At 41.7% G+C, this 23,652-nt stretch overlaps 3 protein-coding genes across 3 annotated transcripts; 2 read left to right on the forward strand and 1 right to left on the reverse strand.

Annotated features, from left to right (window-relative positions):
* The first annotated feature begins 2,538 nt into the window (after window positions 1–2,538).
* Window positions 2,539–9,637, forward strand: ggctb (gamma-glutamylcyclotransferase b). Its single transcript, XM_080427357.1, has 5 exons — window positions 2,539–2,639; window positions 3,470–3,664; window positions 4,985–5,130; window positions 6,351–6,483; window positions 8,998–9,637. The coding sequence occupies exons 2-5, from the start codon at window positions 3,548–3,550 to the stop codon at window positions 9,160–9,162; spliced, it is 561 nt and encodes a 186-aa protein (XP_080283483.1). The 5' UTR covers window positions 2,539–2,639; window positions 3,470–3,547; the 3' UTR covers window positions 9,163–9,637.
* A 1,389-nt stretch (window positions 9,638–11,026) lies between these two features.
* On the forward strand, window positions 11,027–19,719 carry LOC308083615 (gamma-glutamylcyclotransferase-like; the record flags this gene model as incomplete). The annotated part of the gene is made up of 6 exons (XM_080425930.1): window positions 11,027–11,033; window positions 12,708–12,865; window positions 16,074–16,222; window positions 16,404–16,536; window positions 17,812–17,984; window positions 19,713–19,719. The coding sequence occupies 6 exons, from the start codon at window positions 11,027–11,029 to the stop codon at window positions 19,717–19,719; spliced, it is 627 nt and encodes a 208-aa protein (XP_080282056.1).
* Window positions 19,720–20,075: 356 nt separating this feature from the next.
* On the reverse strand, window positions 20,076–21,683 carry LOC308083616 (sodium-dependent lysophosphatidylcholine symporter 1-B-like; the record flags this gene model as incomplete). Its single annotated transcript, XM_080425931.1, has 1 exon — window positions 20,076–21,683. The coding sequence occupies one exon, from the start codon at window positions 21,681–21,683 to the stop codon at window positions 20,076–20,078; it is 1,608 nt and encodes a 535-aa protein (XP_080282057.1).
* Window positions 21,684–23,652: the final 1,969 nt, after the last annotated feature.

A 23,652-nucleotide genomic window follows, 5' to 3' on the forward strand; every position in this document is an offset into this window, starting at 1 on the left:
AAAAAAAAAAGAAGTAATAATGTATGTGCCAAACTGGGTAAAATCAGCTATTGAACCTTGTGTGATTCCTGTGAATCCTGAATACACCTCTGTAACTGTGAAACAACGAAGGGATGAGAAGCAATGAAGGATTACACAGACAGACAGACAGACAGACAGACAGACAGGCAGGCAGGCAGGCAGGCAGGCAGGCAGGCAGGCAGGCAGGCAGGCAGGCAGGCAGGCAGGCAGGCAGGCAGGCAGGCAGGCAGGCAGACAGACAGACAGACAGACAGACAGACAGACAGACAGACAGACAGACAGACAGACAGACAGACAGACAGGCAGGCAGGCAGGCAGGCAGGCAGGCAGGCAGACAGACAGACAGACAGACAGACAGACAGACAGACAGGCAGGCAGGCAGGCAGGCAGGCAGGCAGGCAGACAGACAGCAGTATGACATGGCTATGTCTTCATGTTAAACGTGTAAGGATTAAAAACAGATGACATATTAGTTTACACCCGATAATATACGTATATTACGATTCTGGAAATGATGCTTCTGTGCAGATAAGGTAATGGCTATAGAGCATTTAGTGATTTTAAATTAATTTGTCTAATTGTATATTGTATCATACTAAATAACATACTAGGCCATGGGCTAGTAGTCAGTGTTAATTTAATGAACCTACTGTAGGCTTTATTCCTTATGGAAATATTTCAACTATGCCTCCACATTCTGTCCTTAAATTAATTTTAAGATCTGTTAAATAGGTTTCTCAAATAATACAAAAATAAAAGCACTGATTGTCAACATATGGTGAACTCAATTCAACGCACCTGTCATTCAGGGCTCCAAGCTTTTTGTTTTGAACAGGGTACCAACAACAGTGCCTAAAACAATATAAAATAAATAAGAACAGAAAGCATGATCAAAGGACACATTTGAAGAAGCCAGGTATTTCCATTGTACAGTTGAAAAGTTTGACAAATTTGGCTCTTTAGGAAAAAATATATATATTTCTATATGTTAACTTCATAAGAGCCTCTTTTGTCATTTTGTTACAGCAAAGTCTTTGAAGAATCACATGAATGGCACTCAGCAGCGCGTGGTAACCACGGCAACGGAAAGATGGAAAGATGTTGTTTTTTTCCATGATCTCTCTCTCCTCACTCATCAGCTCACGTGTTCTTACACATGTTCTGAGCGTCAGTCTCATCAATGACATAGTAGGCTACCTATACACCCGAAGGATGCATCAGTCTCATCAATGATGAATGATGAAGGATGCCTGCATGGAAGTTGGAATCAATCAATGTATTGATTCAAAGACAATTGACCTTTAAGAAAGAGTCTCATCCTATGGTAAGGATAATTAAGGATAATTCCTTTTTTTAACAGGTCGTTCAATTAAGTCCTTGCGGTCTTGTTTCCAATGATCTCATGGTCTCATGGTCTCATCCCAGACAACACTGTCTGTCTGGGATGAGATGTTGAGATGAGATGTTCACTTGTTAAAGGTCTATGTTTTTGTTTATGCAAAGCACCAGCAATAAACCATAATTAACCCGATTTGTCATATGAGCCAACAGCATAACTTAAGAAATCATAAAAATGTATCCTATACTTACCGATGCCAATGTTGACTCTGGTCCTTGAAAGACATAAAGAAAACGGTCGCGCTGTTTATTAATTAAAATTAAGTTTTCTTCACTCAAAACGTGTTATAGATGTTTTAATTATCTGGTATTTGTGATGACACATATTTTTGCTGGTCTAGACCGTGCGACTTTTATCCAAAATGACCGATTCATTGCATTATTATATTAGAACTGTTACAAACACATATAAATAAATGAAGCCACATCTCAGGCAGTGATCACTGAATGGTGTTGTTTGGGATTTTTCCACTCGTGGTGGATGCAATGCAAGAAAGAAGCAGTTGAGCGCCTGCCTGTGATTGGTCACTACGGACTCAACAGAGTATGAAGTGGGCGCGGTTTGCAAGGACCAAAACAAGCCCTTGAGTTTAGCCTACTACCCTATGGATCCAAGACGGTCCGTCATGGATGAACTTCAACATAGTGTTTGCACTTTCTCCCTTTTTGGCCCGTACATCTACATAAACGTTAAAATTTCAAATGTAAAGTGTTTACCCCATGGCCACGGATGTCACAATTATGTACCCGTATATTACGTATTGTTCAATAAAAAGCATTTAATCCGATTGGTGGCCATTTTTGCATAAAGTTATAATGTATCAGAGTGCAATACACATTCCTACCGATAGGGTATAGTTGAAAGCATATATGGAGAAAATACGAAAAAAATGGCCACCAATCGGATTAAAATGCTTTTTATTGAACAATACGGACAATAAAGGTACTTTTGAGGACCCGTACATAATTTTAACAGCCTTGGCCATGGGGTTTGCACTTTATATTTGAAATCCAAACGTTTAAGTAGATGTACGGGTCAAAAAGGAAGAAAGTGCAAACAATATTTTGAAGTTCATCCATGACTCAGTCACGTATCAGGGCTGAATATAATACTCCAACCACGGAAGTAGGCTAGGGCTAGGCAACCATATGGATCGAGGATGAATCATTTTATGGCATTTGACATTGTCTTCACGTCCCCGAATGACATCTAGCGAAACGTAAGCTACCCACAGCATATAATTACATAATATACTGCAGATAAGAATGCCACTGACATGACCTCCTATTAGATGGATGTTGAGCTGGCATGCACGATCTGTTCGGGTTGTTCAGTGCACTTTTTCTTGAACAAGAGAAAGGGTTTGATGTGCACCTATGTAGAAGAATTTGAGCATCGATGTAATAGATAATTATTATTACTACTGTTGTTGTTGTTGTTGTTGTTGTTGTTGTTGTTGTTGTTATAACCCATGAAATCCAATTTTGAAACACAAAAAATAAATAGATTATATAAATAAAACTTAAAATCTACAGATGTGCTTGTGGAGAATATATAGTCTAATGAATTTACACAAATGTACTATTCATTAATTGAAACACACACACATGTTTCTCTCTCTACTAGTCAATAATATTATCATGTCATTATAATGACTTAATCAGTTTCTCCTATCGTCCCACTATCAGTGGTGTTTTCTGACTGACCACTAGAGGGGGGTGTGAGTCACAAAGTGACCTCCAGTAGTCCATCTGAATGACATGCAGGTTTTGGCTGAAACCATATATACAGTGAGCTGTATTGTGTGGTGTGTGGCCTAGGCCAGGACGCACGGCTCAGTCAGAACACAGCATTAGCATGAGAATGGTGTGTCAGCATAGTATAAAAGAGAAGGCCACGCAATTTACATGCTACCACTTCTAAAAGGCTTATGATCTGTCCTCTGCTCCCGTTCCTCCTCCAAACCCTCTGCTGAACCTGGTTCTTCTGCTCAATAATCCTACCCTCTTCCTTTTTCCTCCTGTCTCCTCCTCACTCCTTTCCACTCAGCATCTCTCCCTCTTCCTCCTCACCCTGCCTCCCCTCTTCACGGTGCTCGCCTTGCTCCTGGCACGACTGGCGGACAGCATGGAAGCTCAAGCTCCCCACACCTTCCTGTACTTTGCCTACGGCAGTAACCTGCTGAAGGAGAGACTCCAGCTCAAGAACCCCTCGGCCGCCGTCCACTGCGTGGCCAGGCTCATGGTATGATGACACACACACACACACACACACACACACACACACACACACACACACACACACACACACACACACACACACACACACACACACACACACACACACACACACACACACACACACACACACACACACACACACACACACACACACACACACACACACACACGTGTAGTATACTGAGGTTGATTGATTGATTGATTGATTGATTGATTGATTGATTACTTTATTAGACAGAAATGTAAACAGCACGAGGTACAGTCAGATATTTGAGCTAAAAGGATAACACAAAAAAGTCCTGGGGACTTGTTTCCATTGTGGTCCTATATAAACAGAGATACACAGGCAAACAGAGAGATTTAGAGGGAGTTCTCGGGGGCTATTATGTCCTTTTATTTACTTGGTTGCGCGCAGAGGCAGAGTAGGCAATTGCCCTAGGGTGCCATTAGGCTGGGGGCAAGCCAAGATGTACATTTTTTTCTTTTTCTTTTTTAAGAATATATATTATATATATACATATTTGTGTATTGTTTATAAAACACAAATATTAAAAAGAACCTTCGAATTTGTACATTTTAAGTATTAGAACATTTTAAAGTTAGGTGCGCCCCAACAATGTACCCCTCCCTTCCATATGTTTTTTGGTTTTGCCCAGCCAGCGTATCTGATTCTGACCACTCCGCGGCTCCGCTTTCAGTTCCTACAGTGTGGCAGTTGCGGCGTTAAATGAACACAGCAGAATTTTACTGTGTTCTTCCTACCTTCGTTTTTCACTCTCTGCGGGCAATACAGAGGATGTACAGGATAGACAGGTTTCTTGTTTACAAACTTTACTGGGTGGGTGCATTGAGGGTGCAAAACCACTTTAAAAGAAACATGCATGATTAATAAACTGATTATTAGAGTCAGCTAGAGCCATGAGCTGCAGTGTGTGATGGTGATCAATTTACCTCAAGTGTCTCAAACTAGATAAGATATGACCTTTATTGTTAGAAGGGCAAATTCATTAATGTACAGTATAATAGTTTTGTTTTCAATTTTCTAGCCTTGATGACCATGCAGTCCAGGTAAAGGTAAAATCCTGCCTAGGGCACCAAATTCCTCACGCCCGGCACTGGTTGCGCAACTACTGAAATCTACAAGCTCAGAACATATCGCAGCGCAATTGTGAACATGTAGATAATATGCTGTTTTCTGTGTGCCAGCACACAAACTGAAAAAAATCAAGTCTAACAGTGGGGTTGGTCATCATCAGCAACTTTCTTTTTCTCTATCAGTCTCTTCTTATCTCTGTCTTTCTCTTTCCCTACTGTTCTTTTCCAGGATTACAAGCTGGTGTTTGGGAATCACAAGGGCCTTGCCAGCGACCGGTGGCACGGGGGTGTGGCGACCATCGAGCACAGCCCGGGGGATGAGGTGTGGGGGGTAGTGTGGAGGATGAACATGTCCGACCTGGAGTCCCTAGACAGGTACAGCTGAATCCAGTGGAAAGTAACTAAGTACATTTACTTATGTACTGTACTTCAGTACATACGTTTTTACTTTTGTCTCAGAGTCAAATATTGTATTTTTTACTCCACTACAATTATTAGAAAACTTAAGTTACTAGTTACTTTGTAGATTTTGATTATTATTACCAGGGCAGGAATTTCAGGGAGGCCATGAAGGCCATGGCCGCCGTTGCCCCACAGTTTGGCCTCATGCCCTTCAAAAATTAGGCCCTTGCAAGAGTGTAGATTGACAAAAAGGGTGACAAAAAGGATGATTAAAAATAGTTACAGCTCTCTCTGCTAGCTGCAAAGAAAACTCAGACAGTCTGTGTGACTTTTGAGACACAGAGTTTGTGACAAACAGAACATAAACTCACTTGCACTAATAATACACATGCTGTTTGGGCCAACAGTTACAGGACATAAATTCACCAGACAGAGTACAGAATTACCGTTTCTATTTCACTGTTAAGATTCTGAATTCTTCTCAGTTCTCATCCCCATCTTCAAACCAGTCCAGTGACTCTGAGTATGAACTTCTGAACTCCTTTTCAGGAGTTTTTACAATTTTTCTTTTATTTCACTGATAGTTATACTTAATTCATACAAATCATTTCTTAACCCTTAAATTAAATTTATAATATCAGTGTTTTATTTGATGGCCTTGCTGTCCTTGTATTTGGCCTTTGTGCCCTCAAAACATTTACAAGGCCAAAGGCCAAGTGGCCTTGCCCCTAAAAAGATGAAATTCCAGGCCTGATTATTACAAAAGACTACATAAACCACTTCAATCCTATATAAATTTCGGCCATTTGAAAATAGCCGATCTGCAAGCTCACAATGCGTCCCGATGCAACACATTGTGAGCTTGTAGATCTGCTATTTTGATACAATTTATACGTTTGAAAACTTGTGAAATGGGACATTCTGCATGAGTACTTTCTATTTTTGGTACATTTTGATACCAACACTTTTGTACATTTAGAATTCCGGACTTTTACTTGTAGGAGGAGTTTTTCTACATTGCAGTATTGATACTTTTACTCAAGTAAAACAAATTTAAATACTTTTTCCACCACTGGCTGAATCCTGCAGCTTCCATGCAATGGCTCAGGCAAACAAACACCCAGCCAGCAAGGGAATAACAACCATTTCATGTCTTTCATGTGTGTGTTTGTGTGTCGACGCATGTGTTGCAGTCAGGAGAACGTGAGACTCGGAGCCTACAGCCCCGTGGCGGTGTCTGTGAAAACGCCAGGTCCTGAGCTCAGCTGTCGCACCTACATCATGAACAGCTGTGTGTACGCCCCGCCCTCTCCACAGTACATGAAGGTAAACGCCACTGCTGTCCCCTGTTTCGCCTCTTTGAGCATACAGTGCCATGTTCTCCAGCCTGATTTCACGTGTCGACCTATAGTGTTTAATGTCCTTGAAACAACACTCCCCACTGTGTCATGATTTGCAGCTTTCAACAACGCTTTCAACTAATATTTTTGGCAAGAAATTATGAATTGGGCTTAAAAGAGTAGTTCACCCCAAAAATGACTTATTTTCTATCAATTACACACCCCATGAGACCTTGAATTCATGGAGATTCTTTTGTTTTTGTCGCATACCTGAGCCAATAATTTAAGGACCGGTGGAGACTCAAATAAGAGTCTCCTACTAAGTCTTATATTGACCGAAGACCCGGTCATCAAATTATTGGCTTAGGAATGCGGCAAAAACAAAACAAAATCTCTGTGAATGCAAGGCTTCATGGGGTGTGTAATTGATAGAAAATAAGTCATTTTTTTTGCAGTGAACTACTCCTTTAAGAGTGCTGAGACTGAAAATGTATGGAAAGCCACATCACAAGCCACCAGTGACAGATGACAACATAAACGTAGATGACATAATCCTTTGGAATGAATCTCTGTCACCCCCCCTCCTCTCCTTGTCATGGCACACAGAACAATTGCTGTGGTGTTTGTTTCTGGTGCTTGCCGGACGCCGCACCGAGATTGTTTTTGTATGGCGTAGAGATAATGGTGCACAAGGGCACTAGGTCATGGGCCTTTTGAACCTTGTTTACTCACCGTGCCCACCTTTACTCCCCGAAGCTTCTGGATCGGTGGGTTCCAGCTCCATAATCTGGCTTCCACAGAGTCATTGCTTAGCCACTTAAAAACCCCATGTGGTTGAGCGGAGTCCGTCAGGGCTCTATGCTAGTGTATTTTCTGTTGTCTGTTATTGTGGGGAAAGCTTTTTGCTGAAAATAGCCGCTATTTTCCTGCGAAAGCTTTCCCCACAATACGGATGCTGGGGTTTAAAGGGATAGTTCACCCCCAAAATGACTTTTTTTTCCTATCGATTAGTCACCCCATGGAGACTTGAGTTTATGGAAATGTTTTTGTTTATGTAGCATTCCTAAGCCAATAATTTGATGACCGGCAGCGGTTCTGGTAGGAGACAGTCTTCTTTGTGTCACCATGGGGTGAGTAATCGATATTAAAAAAGTCATTTTGGGGGTGAACTATCCCTTTAAGTGGTTAAATACGACAATGCATTGTGTCAGTGATTCTCAAACAGTTTCATGTCAAAGACCCCCAAACTGATACAGTAGAAAGGCAGCGGACCGCCTTGTGAAAGGATTTTGAAAGGAAAGGAAAATAGCCCACATCTACAAGCTCACAATGCGTCGCATAGTGACGTGTTATAAAATAGCATAAAACAGGGGTTAAGTGTTAAAATGATATATTAACTAATTTTTGCTGGAGACCCCCCTGTAATCCCCTCAAGGACCCCTGGGCGTCCCCCGGACCCCACTTTGAGAACCACTAGCGTTATGTGATCAGCCTGTGATCATCCTCCAGTGGTGGTAGAAGTACTCACATTTTGTACTTGAGTAAAAGTACCAATACCACAATGTAGAAATACCCTACAAGTAAAAGTCCGGTATTCAAAATGTACTTGAGTAAAAGTACAAAAGTATTCACATTTAAATATATTTAAGTACTGAAAGTAAAAGTACTCATTTAGCAGAATGTCCCATTTCACAAGTTTCCAAATGTATAAAAATGCTTTGAAAATAGCAGATCTACAAGCTCACAACGTGTCGCGATGCGATTTGAAGTGGTTAATGTATGTTTTGTAATAATATTCCAAATCTACAAAGTAACTAGTAACTAAAGTTTTCAAGTAATTGAAACAATATTTGTCTCTGAGATGTAGTGGAGTAGAAGTAAAAGCATTGGAAATTGGAATTAATCAAGTCAAGTACCTCAAAATTGTACTAAAGTTACACCACTGTCATCCTCCTAGTGTTCACAGTTCTGTGTGTGTGAACGAACGCTGGTTGCCAGACTGTTCTTTAGCACGTCTGACTGCACCAGATAACACGTGGCCTTGAGAGAAAAAAACACACAGAGGGCAAACAGGAGAGCGTGGCTTTGTGGCCAAAGCTTTGTGGTGTATACCGCATGCGAACTGCGAGAGAGTCACTCTGTTGAACATGTTTGCATTGTTCGCTCTGGTGTGTTTGTGTGTGTGCAGTGGTGGAAAGTAACTAAGTACATTTTCTCAAGTCTGTACTTATAAGTACAATTTTGAGGTATTTTAACTTATTTTAAATTACTTAGTTACTTACTAGTTACTTACAAAACCACGTCAGCATATATATACTTTGGCAATTTGAAAACAGCCTGTCTACAAGCTCACAGCTTGTGAGCTTGTAGATCTGCTATTTTCTTTTTTTCCCCCAATTTTTATTTAAAAAGAAAATACAATAAATAAATAATAATTCTAACAAACAAACATTTTCAGTCATTTTATTTTTGCTTTATTCCATGCATCCTCCATTATCAGGTGATTGTAATGGGGGCTGAGCAGAACGGCTTGCCAGAGGATTACCAGGACAAGCTGAGAGCCATCCAGACCAACCGGTACGACGGCGCCTTGCCCGTGATGACAGAGCTGGAGCGGATCATGAAGAAAGCCAAGGAGAGAGCCCACCGCCGCTCTGACGCCTGACAGTGAACCAAACAACTCCATGTTTGAAGACCTCAACCTTTTACACTGGCATATACTGTTGTCCCCATAGCAGTGCCTTGAATACAAGAACGCTCGCCCCAAAACACGCTCGCCCCGGGTCAAATCCGGCGACCTCGGAACGGTCGCCACCAGGTATTCCTAAACGTAGCCTCAGTAAAACGATGCCTAAACCTAGCCTTGTTCCTAATCTTACCCTCAGTAAAACTATGCCTAGACCTAACCTTATTCTCAGTAAAACAAATACAAGAATACAAGAACCGCTGGGGGCGAGCGGCCCGCGGAAGAAAAAGGGGGCGAGTGTGTTTTGGGGCGAGTCTTCCGGTTACCAGTGCGGGCTGGTCCACAAATGCCATTCTTTTACACTTTGAAGCATTGTTGAAAATGTTTTAATCGCAAGCGCGATTGCATAGAATCTTCATTACACATTGGCCTTAATCATTTTAAAACAAAACAAGAGCTCTGGATCCACATGGGAATGGTGTAGCTCCGGTGTGAATCTCGGACTTTGTGTGGCCAGCCTGTGACGTCAGTCATTCATGACGTCAGTCGACATTTTTTTTTTTTTTTTTTTTAATTTTTAAATTTTTATCCCACGATTTTGTAACCCTATTTTTTACACCCAGTGCCAATTGTCTATGTAATCCTGGGCACTAACTTCCCTCTGCCAACCTAGGGAGGCCAGGGCCTAGCTCATGCCTCCTTCAATGCATGAGAGCCAACTGACCTTCTTGTCACCCGACAGGGGAGAGGTTCCCTGGTTGGACGTAGCGCGTGGAAGGAACACGTTATTCCAGGGATTACTGCATGTTTTTGTGAGGGTACCTACCCTAGGAGACACGGGGAGAACATGCAAACTCCACACAGAAAGGCCCTTTCGCCAACCCCACCTTGGGTATGGGCACTGATGACGCGGAGGAGAGAACACGCCCCCAGCGCCCACAGCGTCCCCTGCGGGAATCGAACCCAGGACCTTCTAGCTGTGAGGCGACAGCACTACCGACTGTGCCACCGTGCCCAGTCGACATATTTATGACGTACAAGTCAAAATCTGTGGCAAGGTTTTCAGCCCCATCCGAGCCTGGTAGACTTGCAAGACTTCCGGCATTTAGGACGCTATTGTGCATGCTTCTATCGTCTGAAACGCTAGTGCGCCGCCTGCTCTAATGGCTCCAACTTTGGAGCCAATCCCGGAAGGAGAGTGTACTTCTGGGTGCTTCATGCGCTTGTGAGCAACTTTCATTGAAATGAATACATGGGGGGCGTGGCAGTCCGTTCTCTAATAATAATAATGAATTGCATTTTTATAGCGCTTTTCTACCCAAGTACTCAAAGCGCACCACAATGGTTCAATTCATTCATACATTGGGAGGTGAAGCGGCGAACAGTCAACGCCAGCGTCCTCACTTCCCACACCAATGGTAGCAAGCTGGCACCGACCTACTCATTGGAGGCAATGTCTTGCCCAAGGACACTTCGACATGTGGACAGGAGGAGCCGAGATTTGAACCGCCGACCCACGGATCATTGGACGACCTGCTCTACCTCCTGAGCCACAACCACCTCAAATATAAATGGTAACTCTACGGACTGGACTTGGCACTCCAATCAACACAATTTGCGCATAGTAAAGCCAGGAAAGGGATAGTGTCCTGGTCGCTCAATTAGTCTTAGTTCCAGTAGTCGGTCTGGGCACTTGTTCAGCGGGGAGGGGAACTGTGAAAGATAGTGTGAACCTCTACATGAGTTACGCTCTCTGGAGTGAAACTTCTTACTGTCAGGTGAAGGAAGAAGCAGCTGGTGACTCCATATGCCAGGGCAACAGTATACAGCGACTGGCAGCAACATGGAGGGTAAATTGGCAGTAGCCTACACAGAGGAGAACTGGCAATGAATACAACTGAAGAGCAGATGTGATCACTCTGAAGTACGGACACACGGCCTAAATCATAATTTAAAAATATAATAAATATACAGCATGAGTCATGTCAGTCTCCACAGTTATGTATGTACCGACCTATTGCATAAACTCTGACTTCATGTAACAGCCTCCCTACGACACACTGGTGTGCAGTAAACAAACAAAAATGCAGATTCTGAATCACAAACCAGTGAAAAAGGGCTTCGTAGCTCTGAAGCATTGTGCACAGCAGATGTACAAGCTCAGCTTGTACATCTGCTATTTTTGAGAACCAATACTAAGATTTTTTTGAAAAACGTATGTTGCTATATATATAGCTAAAATATAAAATGACACAGATGCTTTCCCGGTTTTAATGGGTTAGCCCTGGCGTCTCCATTTTGGGCATGTCATATAGGCTAAAATAGTCAAAAAGTTGCCTATAGCCATAGGCCTATATGCTTAATTCATAATCATCGTACGACGGTGTCGCGTGCCTGATCTACAAGCACGCAATGTGACACATTGTGAGCTTGAGGGCTATTTTCCTCATGCAATAGTGTCAGGTTTAACTGGTTTTTAAGTACTGACTTCCAATGTACTGTGTGTGATCTCACCAAGCTCCTATCCAGATAATACAGCTGGACACTTCTCTGTAAAAACAGTCTCCATGAATAAAAATGCAATGTCTTTAACAATCCACTTTATGACTGTATTTTGATTTATTGATTGATTGATTGATTTAATACTTTATTAGACAGAGGTACAGTCAGACATTTAGGTTAAAAGGATAGCAGAAAAAAAGACCAGGGGATTGTTTTCATTGTGGTCCTGTCCTGTGTATTCAATTCATCAACATGGCAAAAAAAAATAACACAAAAATACAAATCATCATTAATGTACAAAGGAGAAAAAGAAAATGTCGGCAGACATTTTTCCTTCAATGTTTAATGAGTCTGAGAGGGAATGGGTGGATGAGCCTTTTACAGATCCATGTTTACACTTTCAGAGTAAATTGATACTGGATTTCACTGTGCAGTATAAGTCACACAATTTATCTTATAGGTTAAAGTTATACCAGAAATGTATTATTGATTATGTTTAAATCATATTTATCTAAATTAGTGTAAACACCAGGGAGCGTAAACACACCAGGGAGCATGCAGAGAGAGGGGGGGCGGGTTAATATATTCAAGTGCACATTTTCTTCATTTCATCCAGATGTGATCCTGACCATGATACCGCTATTCTGGTTGCCATGGTGATGGTGCCCTTGTTTCACCTCGCGTCATCAGCCACCATGGTAACCAGAAGAGCAGTGTGGAAAGCCTGGTTTCTATTTGCCTCAGTGCTCTGATCTGGGTGCAGAGCCCGCCTACTGTATCCGGTCATTCACACGCGCACACATATGTACATGTAGAGACCGTTTCCGTATCTGCTCTCTCTAGTCCGGAGACCGGATCAGCGCAACCAATGCAGAGCTCGTCGTCAGCCAATCAGCGTCCACGTTCGCTCTCACGTTCCTCAATGATGCTGTCAGGTTCAGGACTAAACAACAACATGTCTTGTCTGCGTTATCCTGCTACGATTTGTCTTTTGATTTGCCTTTTACAAATTGCTCACACAGCAACCAGCATCACCAGTGGTCTGGGAAACAATTACTTTGTGTCTAATAATAATTCATCTGAACATTTTCTGTATTTTGCCTATGGGAGTAACTTGCTGAAGGAGAGACTCCATGTGAGGAACCCCTCTGCTGCTTTCGTGACAACGGGACGATTAAAGGTATTTATAGGCTGTTATGTGGGTGGAGAATAGAATAGTTAGTGATTCATTAATATCTCAGCAGCATGCAGCTACACTTGTTGGAGTGTTGAGATAACGTTGCAGCATGGAGACATGGGAAATGTCGCCCCCTTGTGGCAATTTATCTTGGATAAGCAGGCAGTAATAATGCTACATTTTATAATGATAATCTCAACGGATGAATTGGATCCCCAAACTAACAGTGGTGTAAAGTAACTAAGTACATTTACTCAAGTACTGTACTTAAGTACAAATTTGAGGATGTTTTACTTTACTTGGGTATTTCCAATTTTCAATACTTTTACCTCTACTCCACTACATCTCAGAGACAAATATTGTACTTTTAATCCACTACAATTATTTGAAAACTTTAGTTACTTTGTAGATTTTGATTATTATTACAAAACACTCATTACCCACTTCAGCCCTATATACATTTCGCCATTCAAAAATAGCCGATCTACAAGCTCACAATGCATCGCGATGTGACACGTTGTGAGCTTGTAGATCTGCTATTTTCATTTTATGCATTCGAAAACTTGTGAATGGGACATTCGGCATAATGAGTACTTTTACTTTTGAGTATTTCTACATTGCAGTATTGATACTTTTACTTAAGCAAAACATTAGAGTTATTATCAGACCCCTCATATTATCATTGGAATGACAATAGCCTATACTATCTTGTAAGTAAATAAATGTATAACTTTATAAATGAACATGTAAAAACAATATCACACACATTTCTTAAGAATTACAGTGGGGGGGGTCCTTAAGAGGGGTCAATGTACAGATTACCGATTGTTTTTTAAATATTATACTTTTAGACTGATGATAGTAGGTTCTTGGTTTACACTATGATCCTAGATTACTATTTTTATGCATTTGATGTATTACCTCGTGTTTTTCTTGCTCACTGCAAGTCGCTCTGGATTAAGAGCGTCTGCTAAATGCTTAAATTGTAACTGTAATTGAGGTCGGGATACCAATTTCATCCAATCAGGAGAGAGAACTCATACAGGATGAACACACCTGAAAATGTATTTTCTGTAAACTAAAGAGCTGGAGAGACAGGGAGGCCCCTGTTACTGAACAAACACATACAGTATGGCAATGATTACTATCAGAATATACACCTTTAACTTGAACCCCCAAAAAATAGGCCCTATCACGTGCAGCGCCTTTGACTTAAGCCCAATACACTTTGTCGTAATAATACATCAGACTTATATAGTCTTTACAAAACAAATCAAAATAAACAACTTTATTAGGAGCGAAAATGTTAAAAGGCTGAAAACATTAAGCTAAGACTAAGAAGCAGAAAGGGAGATAAAGAGAAGTCGAGGGGAGAGAAGTCTGAAAAGGTGGGTTTTGAGCGAGGCTTTGAACACGGCAAAGGTGGGGGCTGCTTTGATGTGAGGTGGGAGTGGGTTCCAAAGGGAGGGGGCTGCAACTGAAAAAGCCCTGTCACCCCAGGTGCGTTTGTTTGTTTTTTGGGGAAGTCCAGGAGGTTGGCATCACCAGACCTGAGGGAGCGGGAGGGGGCATGGCGTTGGAGGGGGTCAGAGAGGTAGCGGGGAGCCTGGTTATTGAGGGCCTTGTAGGTGGTGATGAGTATTTTGAAATCTATTCTGTGTTTTACTGGGAGCCAGGGAAGGTCATGGAGCAGTGCTTCTCAAACTTTTTCATGTCAAGGACCCCCAAATTGATACACATCAGCCCGCGGACCCCCATTTGAAAAGATATGCCAGGGACTCCCATTTGTAAGGCTATAGCAGTGATTCCGAACCATTTTCATTTCAAGGAACCCAATTTGATATGCATTAGTAGGCCTTTTTAAGGTAAGGCATTTTTATCTCTGGGACCCCAATATACACTGTAAAATCAATGTTAATCTAACTCAGAGAGAGTACAAATGGAACCAAATGGATTCCATTTGTACTCTCTCAGAGTTACAGACCCATAAGGGTCCATTTGGTTCCATTTGTACTCTCTCAGAGTTACAGACCCATAAAGGTCCATTTCGTTCCTGGCTATCAATCATTTGACTGGGGACCCCCTGGAACCCCCTCAAGGACCCCTGGGGGTCCCCGGACTCGACTTTGAGAACCAATGTCGTGGAGGACTGGGGTGCTGTGGTCTCTGGATCAGGTTCTTGTGAGGAGGCGGGCAGCAGAGTTTTGCACATATTGAAGTTTCTTGAGAACTTTGGAGGTGGCACCGTAAAGGAGGCTATTGCAGTAGTCGAGTGTGAGTGTGATGAAGGCTCAAGGTCGTACAACGAATAGCGTAAATAGACGATGTACAAGCTCACAACACGTCTCATCACAATGCATTGAGCTTGTAGATGGGCTTTAAACAGTGGTGTAAAGTAACTAAGTACATTTACTCAAGTACTGTACTTAAGTTAGCCTGGTAAACCCCCTCCCTCCGGAAATCTCATTTGCATTTGATTTCAGGGAGGTCTGGGATTGCGTAGGGAGTAAGGCTGCCCGAACACTGCGTGTTCGAACCAATCAGCGGCTGCTAGGGGTGGGATCATCCAATCACCTGCCTAGTAGCTTGAAAAAAAGAAAAACTGTCTGTCATCGATTCTGCGACCGGAGTCTCAGATGGGAAGTAGGCTGTGAAACAAATGTGTGTCGCAAGCTTCTTCCATTTGACGGTGTCAGGTTATACTTAAGTACCATGTTGATGTATTTTTACTTTACTGGAGTAAAGTAAAAAAATTGGTATTTCCAATTTTCTATACTTTTACTTCTACTCCACTACTATCTCAGGGGCAAATATTATACTTTTACTCAACTACAATTATTTGAAAATGTTAATTACTAGTTACTTTGTAGATTTAGATTATTATTACAAAACACACACTAACACTTCAGCCCGATCGACTTTGGACATTTGGAAATAGCAGATCTACAAGCTGCTGTGAGCTTGTAGATCTGCTATTTTCAAAAGATTTTTTATACATTTTGAAAACTTGTGAAACGGGACAGTCTGCGTGATGAGTACTTTTACTCAAGTACATTTTTAATACCAGACTTTTACTTGTAACCGAGTATTTCTACATTGTGGAATTGATACTTTTACTTAAGTAAAAAAATGTAGTACTTTTTCCACCACTGGCTTTAAAAGAAAAATTGTCAATGTGTCTTCTGCTATATTTCAACCCTTTCCTGATCAGGATCATAGCCTCCGTTTGGGACACTGGACACCAGACTTCGATGGCAACTGCTGGCATGGAGGTGTGGCTACTATTGAACGCAGTGAGGGAGAAGATGTTTGGGGCGTCGTCTGGAGACTGAACATGAGAAATCTCATTACTTTGGACAGGTAGCTTCATTGTGACCGCTTTAAAGATTTGTTGCATTCATATTATTATTATTACTATATATTATTTCTATAGTAGCCTATTTAGCTTTTCTCGCTTTTCTCAATGGCCAAGTAAAATATGTGTAACACATATTTGGTTCATAAAAGATTTTTTTTGAAATTTGTATTTCCCAATTTCCAGCCAGGAGGGAGTTAAAGCCGGCAGGTACCGACCTTTGGAGGTGCGAGTGCTCACAGATGATGGAGAGATGCTCTGTCGAACATACAAGATGAACGACTACAAACCTTACCTCACCTCTCCACCTTACAAAAAGGTTTACATTCATACCTCTCACCTCACCTCTCCACCTTACAAAAAGGTTTACATTCAAACCTTATGTTACCTCTCCACCTTACAAAAAAAGTTTATTAACAAGCCCTTTGAAAATGCAGAGCAAAAGCAAACTGCTGGATCAGCTGTTTTGACAGTTTAGTCCGACCAGTTCGTGATTTATGGGTCCGATGTTGATCCCGATTTTACCGACACGTGGTCGCGCTGCGACTGGTCGTACACTTGTAGATCAGCACTTTTGAACATTTTCATCTATATAAATAAGGATGCCAGGGTGAAAGTGATTAGAAATACGACACGTGTAATGGAATGACGTAAAATAAGTCAAATAATAGTCGATATATCTGACAAAAGGCTTTAAAGTTGTGACCCTCCCCGCCCCATAACCCCAGCTACATCATGCTTCGAAGCCCAGCTGTGTGCACAGCTGCTCATATAGGTTGAAGCCTCTATAATATTAAGGTCAGGACGCGTGATGTTTCCACGGCTAACAAAAATACAGCTGAGTTTTCCTGCAGTGGTGGAAGAAGTACTCCCATTTTTTACTTAAGTAAAAGTATATCTATAGACCCCTTAACAGACGACGTCACACTGATAAGAACCAGTATGAGCGCACAGGCCGGCACCAAATGAAACCCATTCTGTCATGTCTCGCTAGGACGCGCCTCACTAGCCAACACACAAGAGGAGGTTGAATGTACTGAAACCAACGCACCCCAAAACAATATGTTGGGAATTGATTGCATGAAACAATCACCTGTGCGTCCCCCGTCTCAATGTTGGTAAACAAATAAAGGTCTATACTGCAATGTAGAAATACTCTGTTACAAGTAAAAGTCCGGTGTTCAAAAATTACTTAGTAAAAGTTACTTAGTAAAAGTATAAAAGTATAATAGTATAATACCTTGTTGCTCTGTTATCTGATATAATTCATTATTGTTATTTGCATTATTGTCTTGTGTTATCGTTGCTTGGATCTGTACAAGCACTTTGTAACACTGCACTATGTAAATCAAGTCTTTTATTATTATTATTATTATTAAAACATTAAATAACATTTTGTAACAGCATTGCAACCAACAGTTTGCAAAGACAAGCACAGGGAAGTACAGTTCAATACAAGGTCTGAGGATTTTAAACCCAAGAGAGCACTATGGCTTGTTTCATTGGGGTCCTATGTACTCAATTCATCGAAAAATTCATTCAATTCATTTCTAAATAGTTTCTTAACCTCTTCATCTTGTTTTGTTCTTTCCAGGTAGTGTGTCTGGGTGCGATACAGAATGGTCTACCACAGGATTACATAGACAAACTGCAGGCGCTGGAGACCAACGGATACAGTGGTCCATCTATCGTGGATACCATCCCGGGTTTGAGTCCTGGCAATAAGAACTGGGCAGGGGACAATAACCTTGCTACCGCAATGCCATGGTGTGATGTACAGTGCTGGTCTGAGGTCGTTTCGGCAATTACTTTTTCTATGATAGTGCTTATATTTTTTGGTTTTGGTTTTTCTGTTTGCATGTTTATCGTGAAACTGAATATCCTCCCTGACGGGTGAAAACCTTGTAGGCTCGAAACCATTACTTTTCAGGAAATGGAAATAAGTTTCCAAACAGTGGGTCGGGCCCATATGTGGATGGCGGACCGATTTTTGTGGGTCGTGAATAAATGCCCCCCTTTTTTTGTTTTCCTACATGGAAAAAAAAAACATTATCATTTCAAAAGATTAAAAAAAAAATCAATCATCAATTAAAAACAATTCAATTTTTTTTTTTTTTAGTATTTCATAATTGAAGAAGTAGTGAAAATATCAGATCTACAAGCCAACAATCATAACTTGCGCCATGAGCTTGTAGATCTGCTATTTTTGAATAGCCAAAGAAATCTTAAAATGACACAGATGCGTTCCCGGTCTTAATGGAATAAGATAAATTTTTGCACATTTTGGAATTATTTATGAAAGCTCAAAGCCAATGTTTTCATGTCTTAGTTTTTAGTTTTTCTCCCTATTTACACAAATTCCTGTAAATAGTGTAAATCAATGGTTCTCATTTTCTGGATCAGGACCCACTTGAAAATCTCAAAAGCGTTCACGGCCCACCCATCTGACCACTTTTGGGTGGGCCGCGTGCATTTTCAGAGCATGTTTATTGTTCTGAAAAGTTCCAGAAAATCTTAGAATTTTCTTTTTGGGGAAAATGTATATAAAGTTTAATACAGCAATGCATTGATATTGAAAAGAGAATGTACTTTGTAATAATGTACTTTTGAAGACTTAAGTATTTTTAAAAGCAGTAGTTTAACTCATGTGCCAATTTGACAGAGCAACTTTCACTTGTAGTTGAGTATCTGAACTTTGACTCAAGTACTGGGGTTGAGTAGTCTGTGAAATGACGGTAAGGTACTATTGATGAAGGTCCAGAGTGACCAAAATGTCAGTGTTTAATAAACGTTATGCTGCTGTCTGAGCAAGAGCAGTGTGTGGGATATTTCTTCTTCAATGGTCAAACTCTGAGACATGTTTACGTTTTGTATAAGGATAATTCCTTTTAACAGGATGTTCATGAAAGTCCTTGCGGCCTTGTTTCCAATGAGGGCCTGTGAGCAATTAGGGGTTAAGAGTCTTGCTCAGGGACAAATTTCATTTCATCGACACATATGCTGGCGTGGCCTGGAATCGTACCTGGGGCTCCCTAGACGGGCTCACTAACCACTCAGCTATGGCCGCCCCTAAATTATAAGGGCCCTTAAACCGCCCCTATAATCTCTCTAAGACAGATTTTTTGTTTTACAAATGCGTTCCCATATTACAATTTAGAAATCTACACATTTACAGACGCTCTTGAGTGATTTACAGTAAGCGAGGTAACACAAGGTAATACATCAAACCCATAGAGATGGTGCAGACGGTATTTGTACGAGTAGATATTGTCTCCATCCCCTTGTATTTTTTCTTCTTTTTGTCACTTGTATTTTGAATGAATGTTGTGTTTTTGTTGTTAGCTATCTGGAAAAAAAAACAGTTTAAATATTTGTTGATCCACAAGGGATCTCTCTGAAATCATATTGTATGAGGATGTTAGTCTTGCCCAAATATAGAGAGACAGTGGATAGTTCATCCATCAAATGCATACATTTTCCTGTGCTATGCTTTAGTGACTAGACCAATGGTCTCTAGAATCTAGACTATTTGTTCTAAAACTTTTTCATGTCAAGGAAGGACCCCCACATTAACATGTATACTTGGTCGCGGACCGCCTTCGGAAAACATTTTGTGGCGGGGACCCCCATACAAGATTTGTGTTGTTAAAATGTTTCATAATTATTCCAAACGTTTCTATTTTTTTCATTACTTTTTGAAAATAGCATATCTGCAATCTCACACTTTTATTTTCAAATAGCTGATGTAGCCTAGTATATAGGCTTAAAGTGGATAAACTGATTTTGATGCTATATTAACTAATTCAGCTGGGGGCCCCTGAAACTGCCTCAAGGACCCCACTTTAAGGAACCATTGTTCTAGACCATGTTGGAGAGCTCTGCCTCTGTCGAGTCCTCTTTAATCCCTTCAAGAGTCCATTTCGAAATTGGTTTGCTGTCCCGCCGTTCCTGGAGCAGTCTGCGGTTTACTTGCCTCCTTTCCTCGTTGACTGGATAGTAGTAGAATATAACCAAGCCAACCACTATGAAGGCGATGGGCACAGCAGAGATCAGCAGTTGCAGGGTTAAATGAACCTCCTCTGGTTGTGTGCACCCTCGAGTAATGTAGCCTGCAAAATATAAGCTCAGTGTGGAAATGCCCACGGAAATTCCAGAGCAAAACTTCCATAAGAAGACGTACAGTGAGTAGAAGATGGCCTCGTGTCCGATTGAGTCAGGGTTATGCACCTCGAAGTCATCGATCACATCGGGAAGCATCGACCACGGCAACAGTATGGCTGCGCCTACACTCACTCCAGTACCAAAGGAGAAGATGTAGGTGAGATTCTTGTTGCTCTTCACGCACACTAACAGAATCATGAAGGGAACAGCACACAAGTTTCCAGCATAAAAAGCTGTCTTCTTCCCAAACCTAGTCTGGACCCAATGCCAGAAGGGGACGCTCAAGGTCGCGGCGATCATGCAGACCAGTAGAATTTTCTGGAAGTCATCTCTGAAGCCCAATGCGTAGGACGTGAACACGGCAAAGTTCCCCTCCAGGAGATAGAAAGCCATTGCTGTCAAGAGGACGCCCATGTTCAGGAAGACAAAGGGTCTATAGCCCATAACCCTCCTTATTGCTTGGAAGAAAGGCATGGGCTCTGCCTGGGCACGACGTGATTCATTTCTCTCTTTCACTCCAAAGAAGAGAACTATGGCACAGAAAATGTAGATGGCGCTCATGGCACACGAGGCCATCATGTAGGCAATCTTTGTGTCCTCAAGGGAGACGGGAGAATCGGCTTTAGTATTGAAGGCAATTATGGAGGTAGAATTGGATACAGGGATGCACGGTGCGCTGGCCTGACCCACTATCTGCCCCTGGATACCTGTACCGATGAACATGGTCAGAACCTCCATGGTCATCCTGTAAGCGCTGCACGAGTCTCTGTCCTTCTGCTCTGGGCTGATGAACATGGTCAGGGCAGAGTACGGCACGTGGAAGCAAGTCTGTAGTGTCTCAAAGAGGCAGTAGAACACCAGGTACCAGACGACCTTGCCGTGATCCGCAAAAGGGGGAACGTACCATACGAGGGAATACGCCAGCACAGCGAATGGCGTAGACAGCACAATCCAGGGCAGCATGCGGCCGAACCGTGTCCATGGGCTGCGGGACACGAGAAAGCCCACGGTGGGGTCTGTTATTGCGTCCCACGCTCGGCCTACAAACACGATTATGGAAGCGTAGAGGGGGTTCAGCTCGGCCACGTCCAGTAGATAGATCTGCAGGAAGAATCCCAGGATAGTGTCTGTGATCTTGAAGGGCATCGAACCCATGGCAAAGCACAGTTTATTGCATAGTGATAAACTGTTCCTTGGCTCATGCTTCCCATCGACCTCAATGCCATCGCCTGAGCTGATGCTGCCATCTGAGCTGACCACCTGTTTATTCAATAAACTCATTTTGGACACCTCTTCCTTGGCCATAATAACAACTGTTCATTTATGCCAGAGCTGCTGTTGGATGGATGTAGTTATTCTGTAGCATTCGCGTCCAGCTATTCTTGTCTGTCCTCTCTTCTGATTCTGTGTGAGGCCTGCTTCTGTCTTTCTCTAGTTGTAGATGGACATCTGGTGGAATTCCGCCCTACAACACCTTATACTGTGGAATTAGCATTGATCTGACGTCACACACACAACACAAACCGTTGCCTAAGTCAGTGTTTGCCAGACCCAGGGGGTCAGGCCTACATGAGGCTTTGTCTGTCCCTCTTTTCCTCCCGGTCAACGTTTTTCCTCCCGGTTCAACGTTTTTCCTCCCGGTCCCTCTTTTCGATTGGCCAAGCTTAGCGTGACGTAGTGCTCTGATCTTCAGATTTCAACTTATAAAGTGGTTTGTAGGTGTGTTACATACTAGGAATTTATTCTGGGTCTGGCAGAACCAGGTCTCCTGGTCTTGTTTCCAAACAATGGGTCGGAACCAATTTTTGGGTCACGAGTAAATATCCCTTTTTTTCTGTTTCCTAATTATAATTGTTTAATTAACAGCTTAAGCAAGGCATAATCAATGGGGGACCAGGTCCTTATTGAGAAACAAACCCTGACAGGATGATTAGACCCCGAAGCGAAGGGGTCTTTATCACCCTGAAGGTTGATGCTATCGCATCACCCTGTCAGGATTTATTTCTCAATAATGACCTGCTCCCCATTGATTATTCCTTTCATACCGGTAATGTATTTTTGTCAGTTTGGGTGGTGGGGAAACACCACATTTATCTTTGGGTCTCTGTAGAAATTAACTGACTGCTGACTTGTGTCCTCATGCTGCTTCTTTATACACTTTATACTGGCAGTGTGTGTCCCAACGGTGCCGGAGATTAGCTGCTCATAGACACACGGACGGACACACGTGAAGACATAGTCTCAGCCTTCCTGTCTCAGCCTGGCAGAGACAATCAAAGGATATTTACTGTGGGTTAAGGCACTCTTTGGCTCTCATTGAGGATATAGTCAATCCTAGGTACTCGTCCAGGCTGCGTAAACACTGGAGAGTCAGCCTGGACGAGTCAGCCTTAATTGTTTAATTTGTTATGTGATGTCTATGATTTGTACGTACTCTATATGGACCCTGTGTGTTTGGAATAAACTTTGAAATGAATATCGTCGCTGTCGGGCAGAAACCTCTCAACTCCATATTTTTTTCGTAAACAAATGGCCTACTTCTATACTACAGCATCACACAAAAGTATCAAAAGTTGCAGACAAGCTTGAAATGTTTTGAGCTTGTAGACATTTGCCATTTTTGAATTTGAATCCTGAAAAGTAATAGTTTTGGACATATTTGGACAAATGTTAACTCAGGCATGTACAGTAGTAGTCATCATATAAACTATTTATTTATTTATTTATAAATATTGTATATTGAGGGAAAATATAGTGCTCAGAGTGTATGTATCAGAAGAGTTCACATTTTAGGGGCAGAGAGTTTTATCTCCCTCTGCATGAATGTTTTATTAACTTAGTTCACACATATTTGAGAGTGGAAGTGTTGTTTTTCGCCTTGGAAAAGTGTACAGCTCCGGGACTACTTGACATACATTGTTTCTGATAGTTTTTTTCCCAATGTACAGTATGCCATAGGACCACAATGGAAACAAGCCCTTACGACTTTGTGTTATCCTTTTAGTAGCATTGAATGATTGTACCACTGCACTATTTTGCAAACTGTTAATAAAGTATTCAATCAATCAATCAATCAAAAGTCCACGTGGTCATCTAATCTAACAGCACATATAATATATCACATTAGCAGCAGTACAACTTGAAATTACAGCTTTGACGTAATTCCTTTTCCATGGCTGCTAATGGAACAATGGCCATACAACTGATACTTAGAGAGCCAATCAGTTCAATAAGGCACAGGCTGTGCAGAAGAATTATACTATATTGTTATTAT

The sequence above is a fragment of the Gymnoscopelus braueri genome, assembly GCF_963280865.1.
Source record: "Gymnoscopelus braueri genome assembly, chromosome: 4".
Classification (NCBI taxonomy): Eukaryota; Metazoa; Chordata; class Actinopteri; order Myctophiformes; family Myctophidae; genus Gymnoscopelus; species Gymnoscopelus braueri.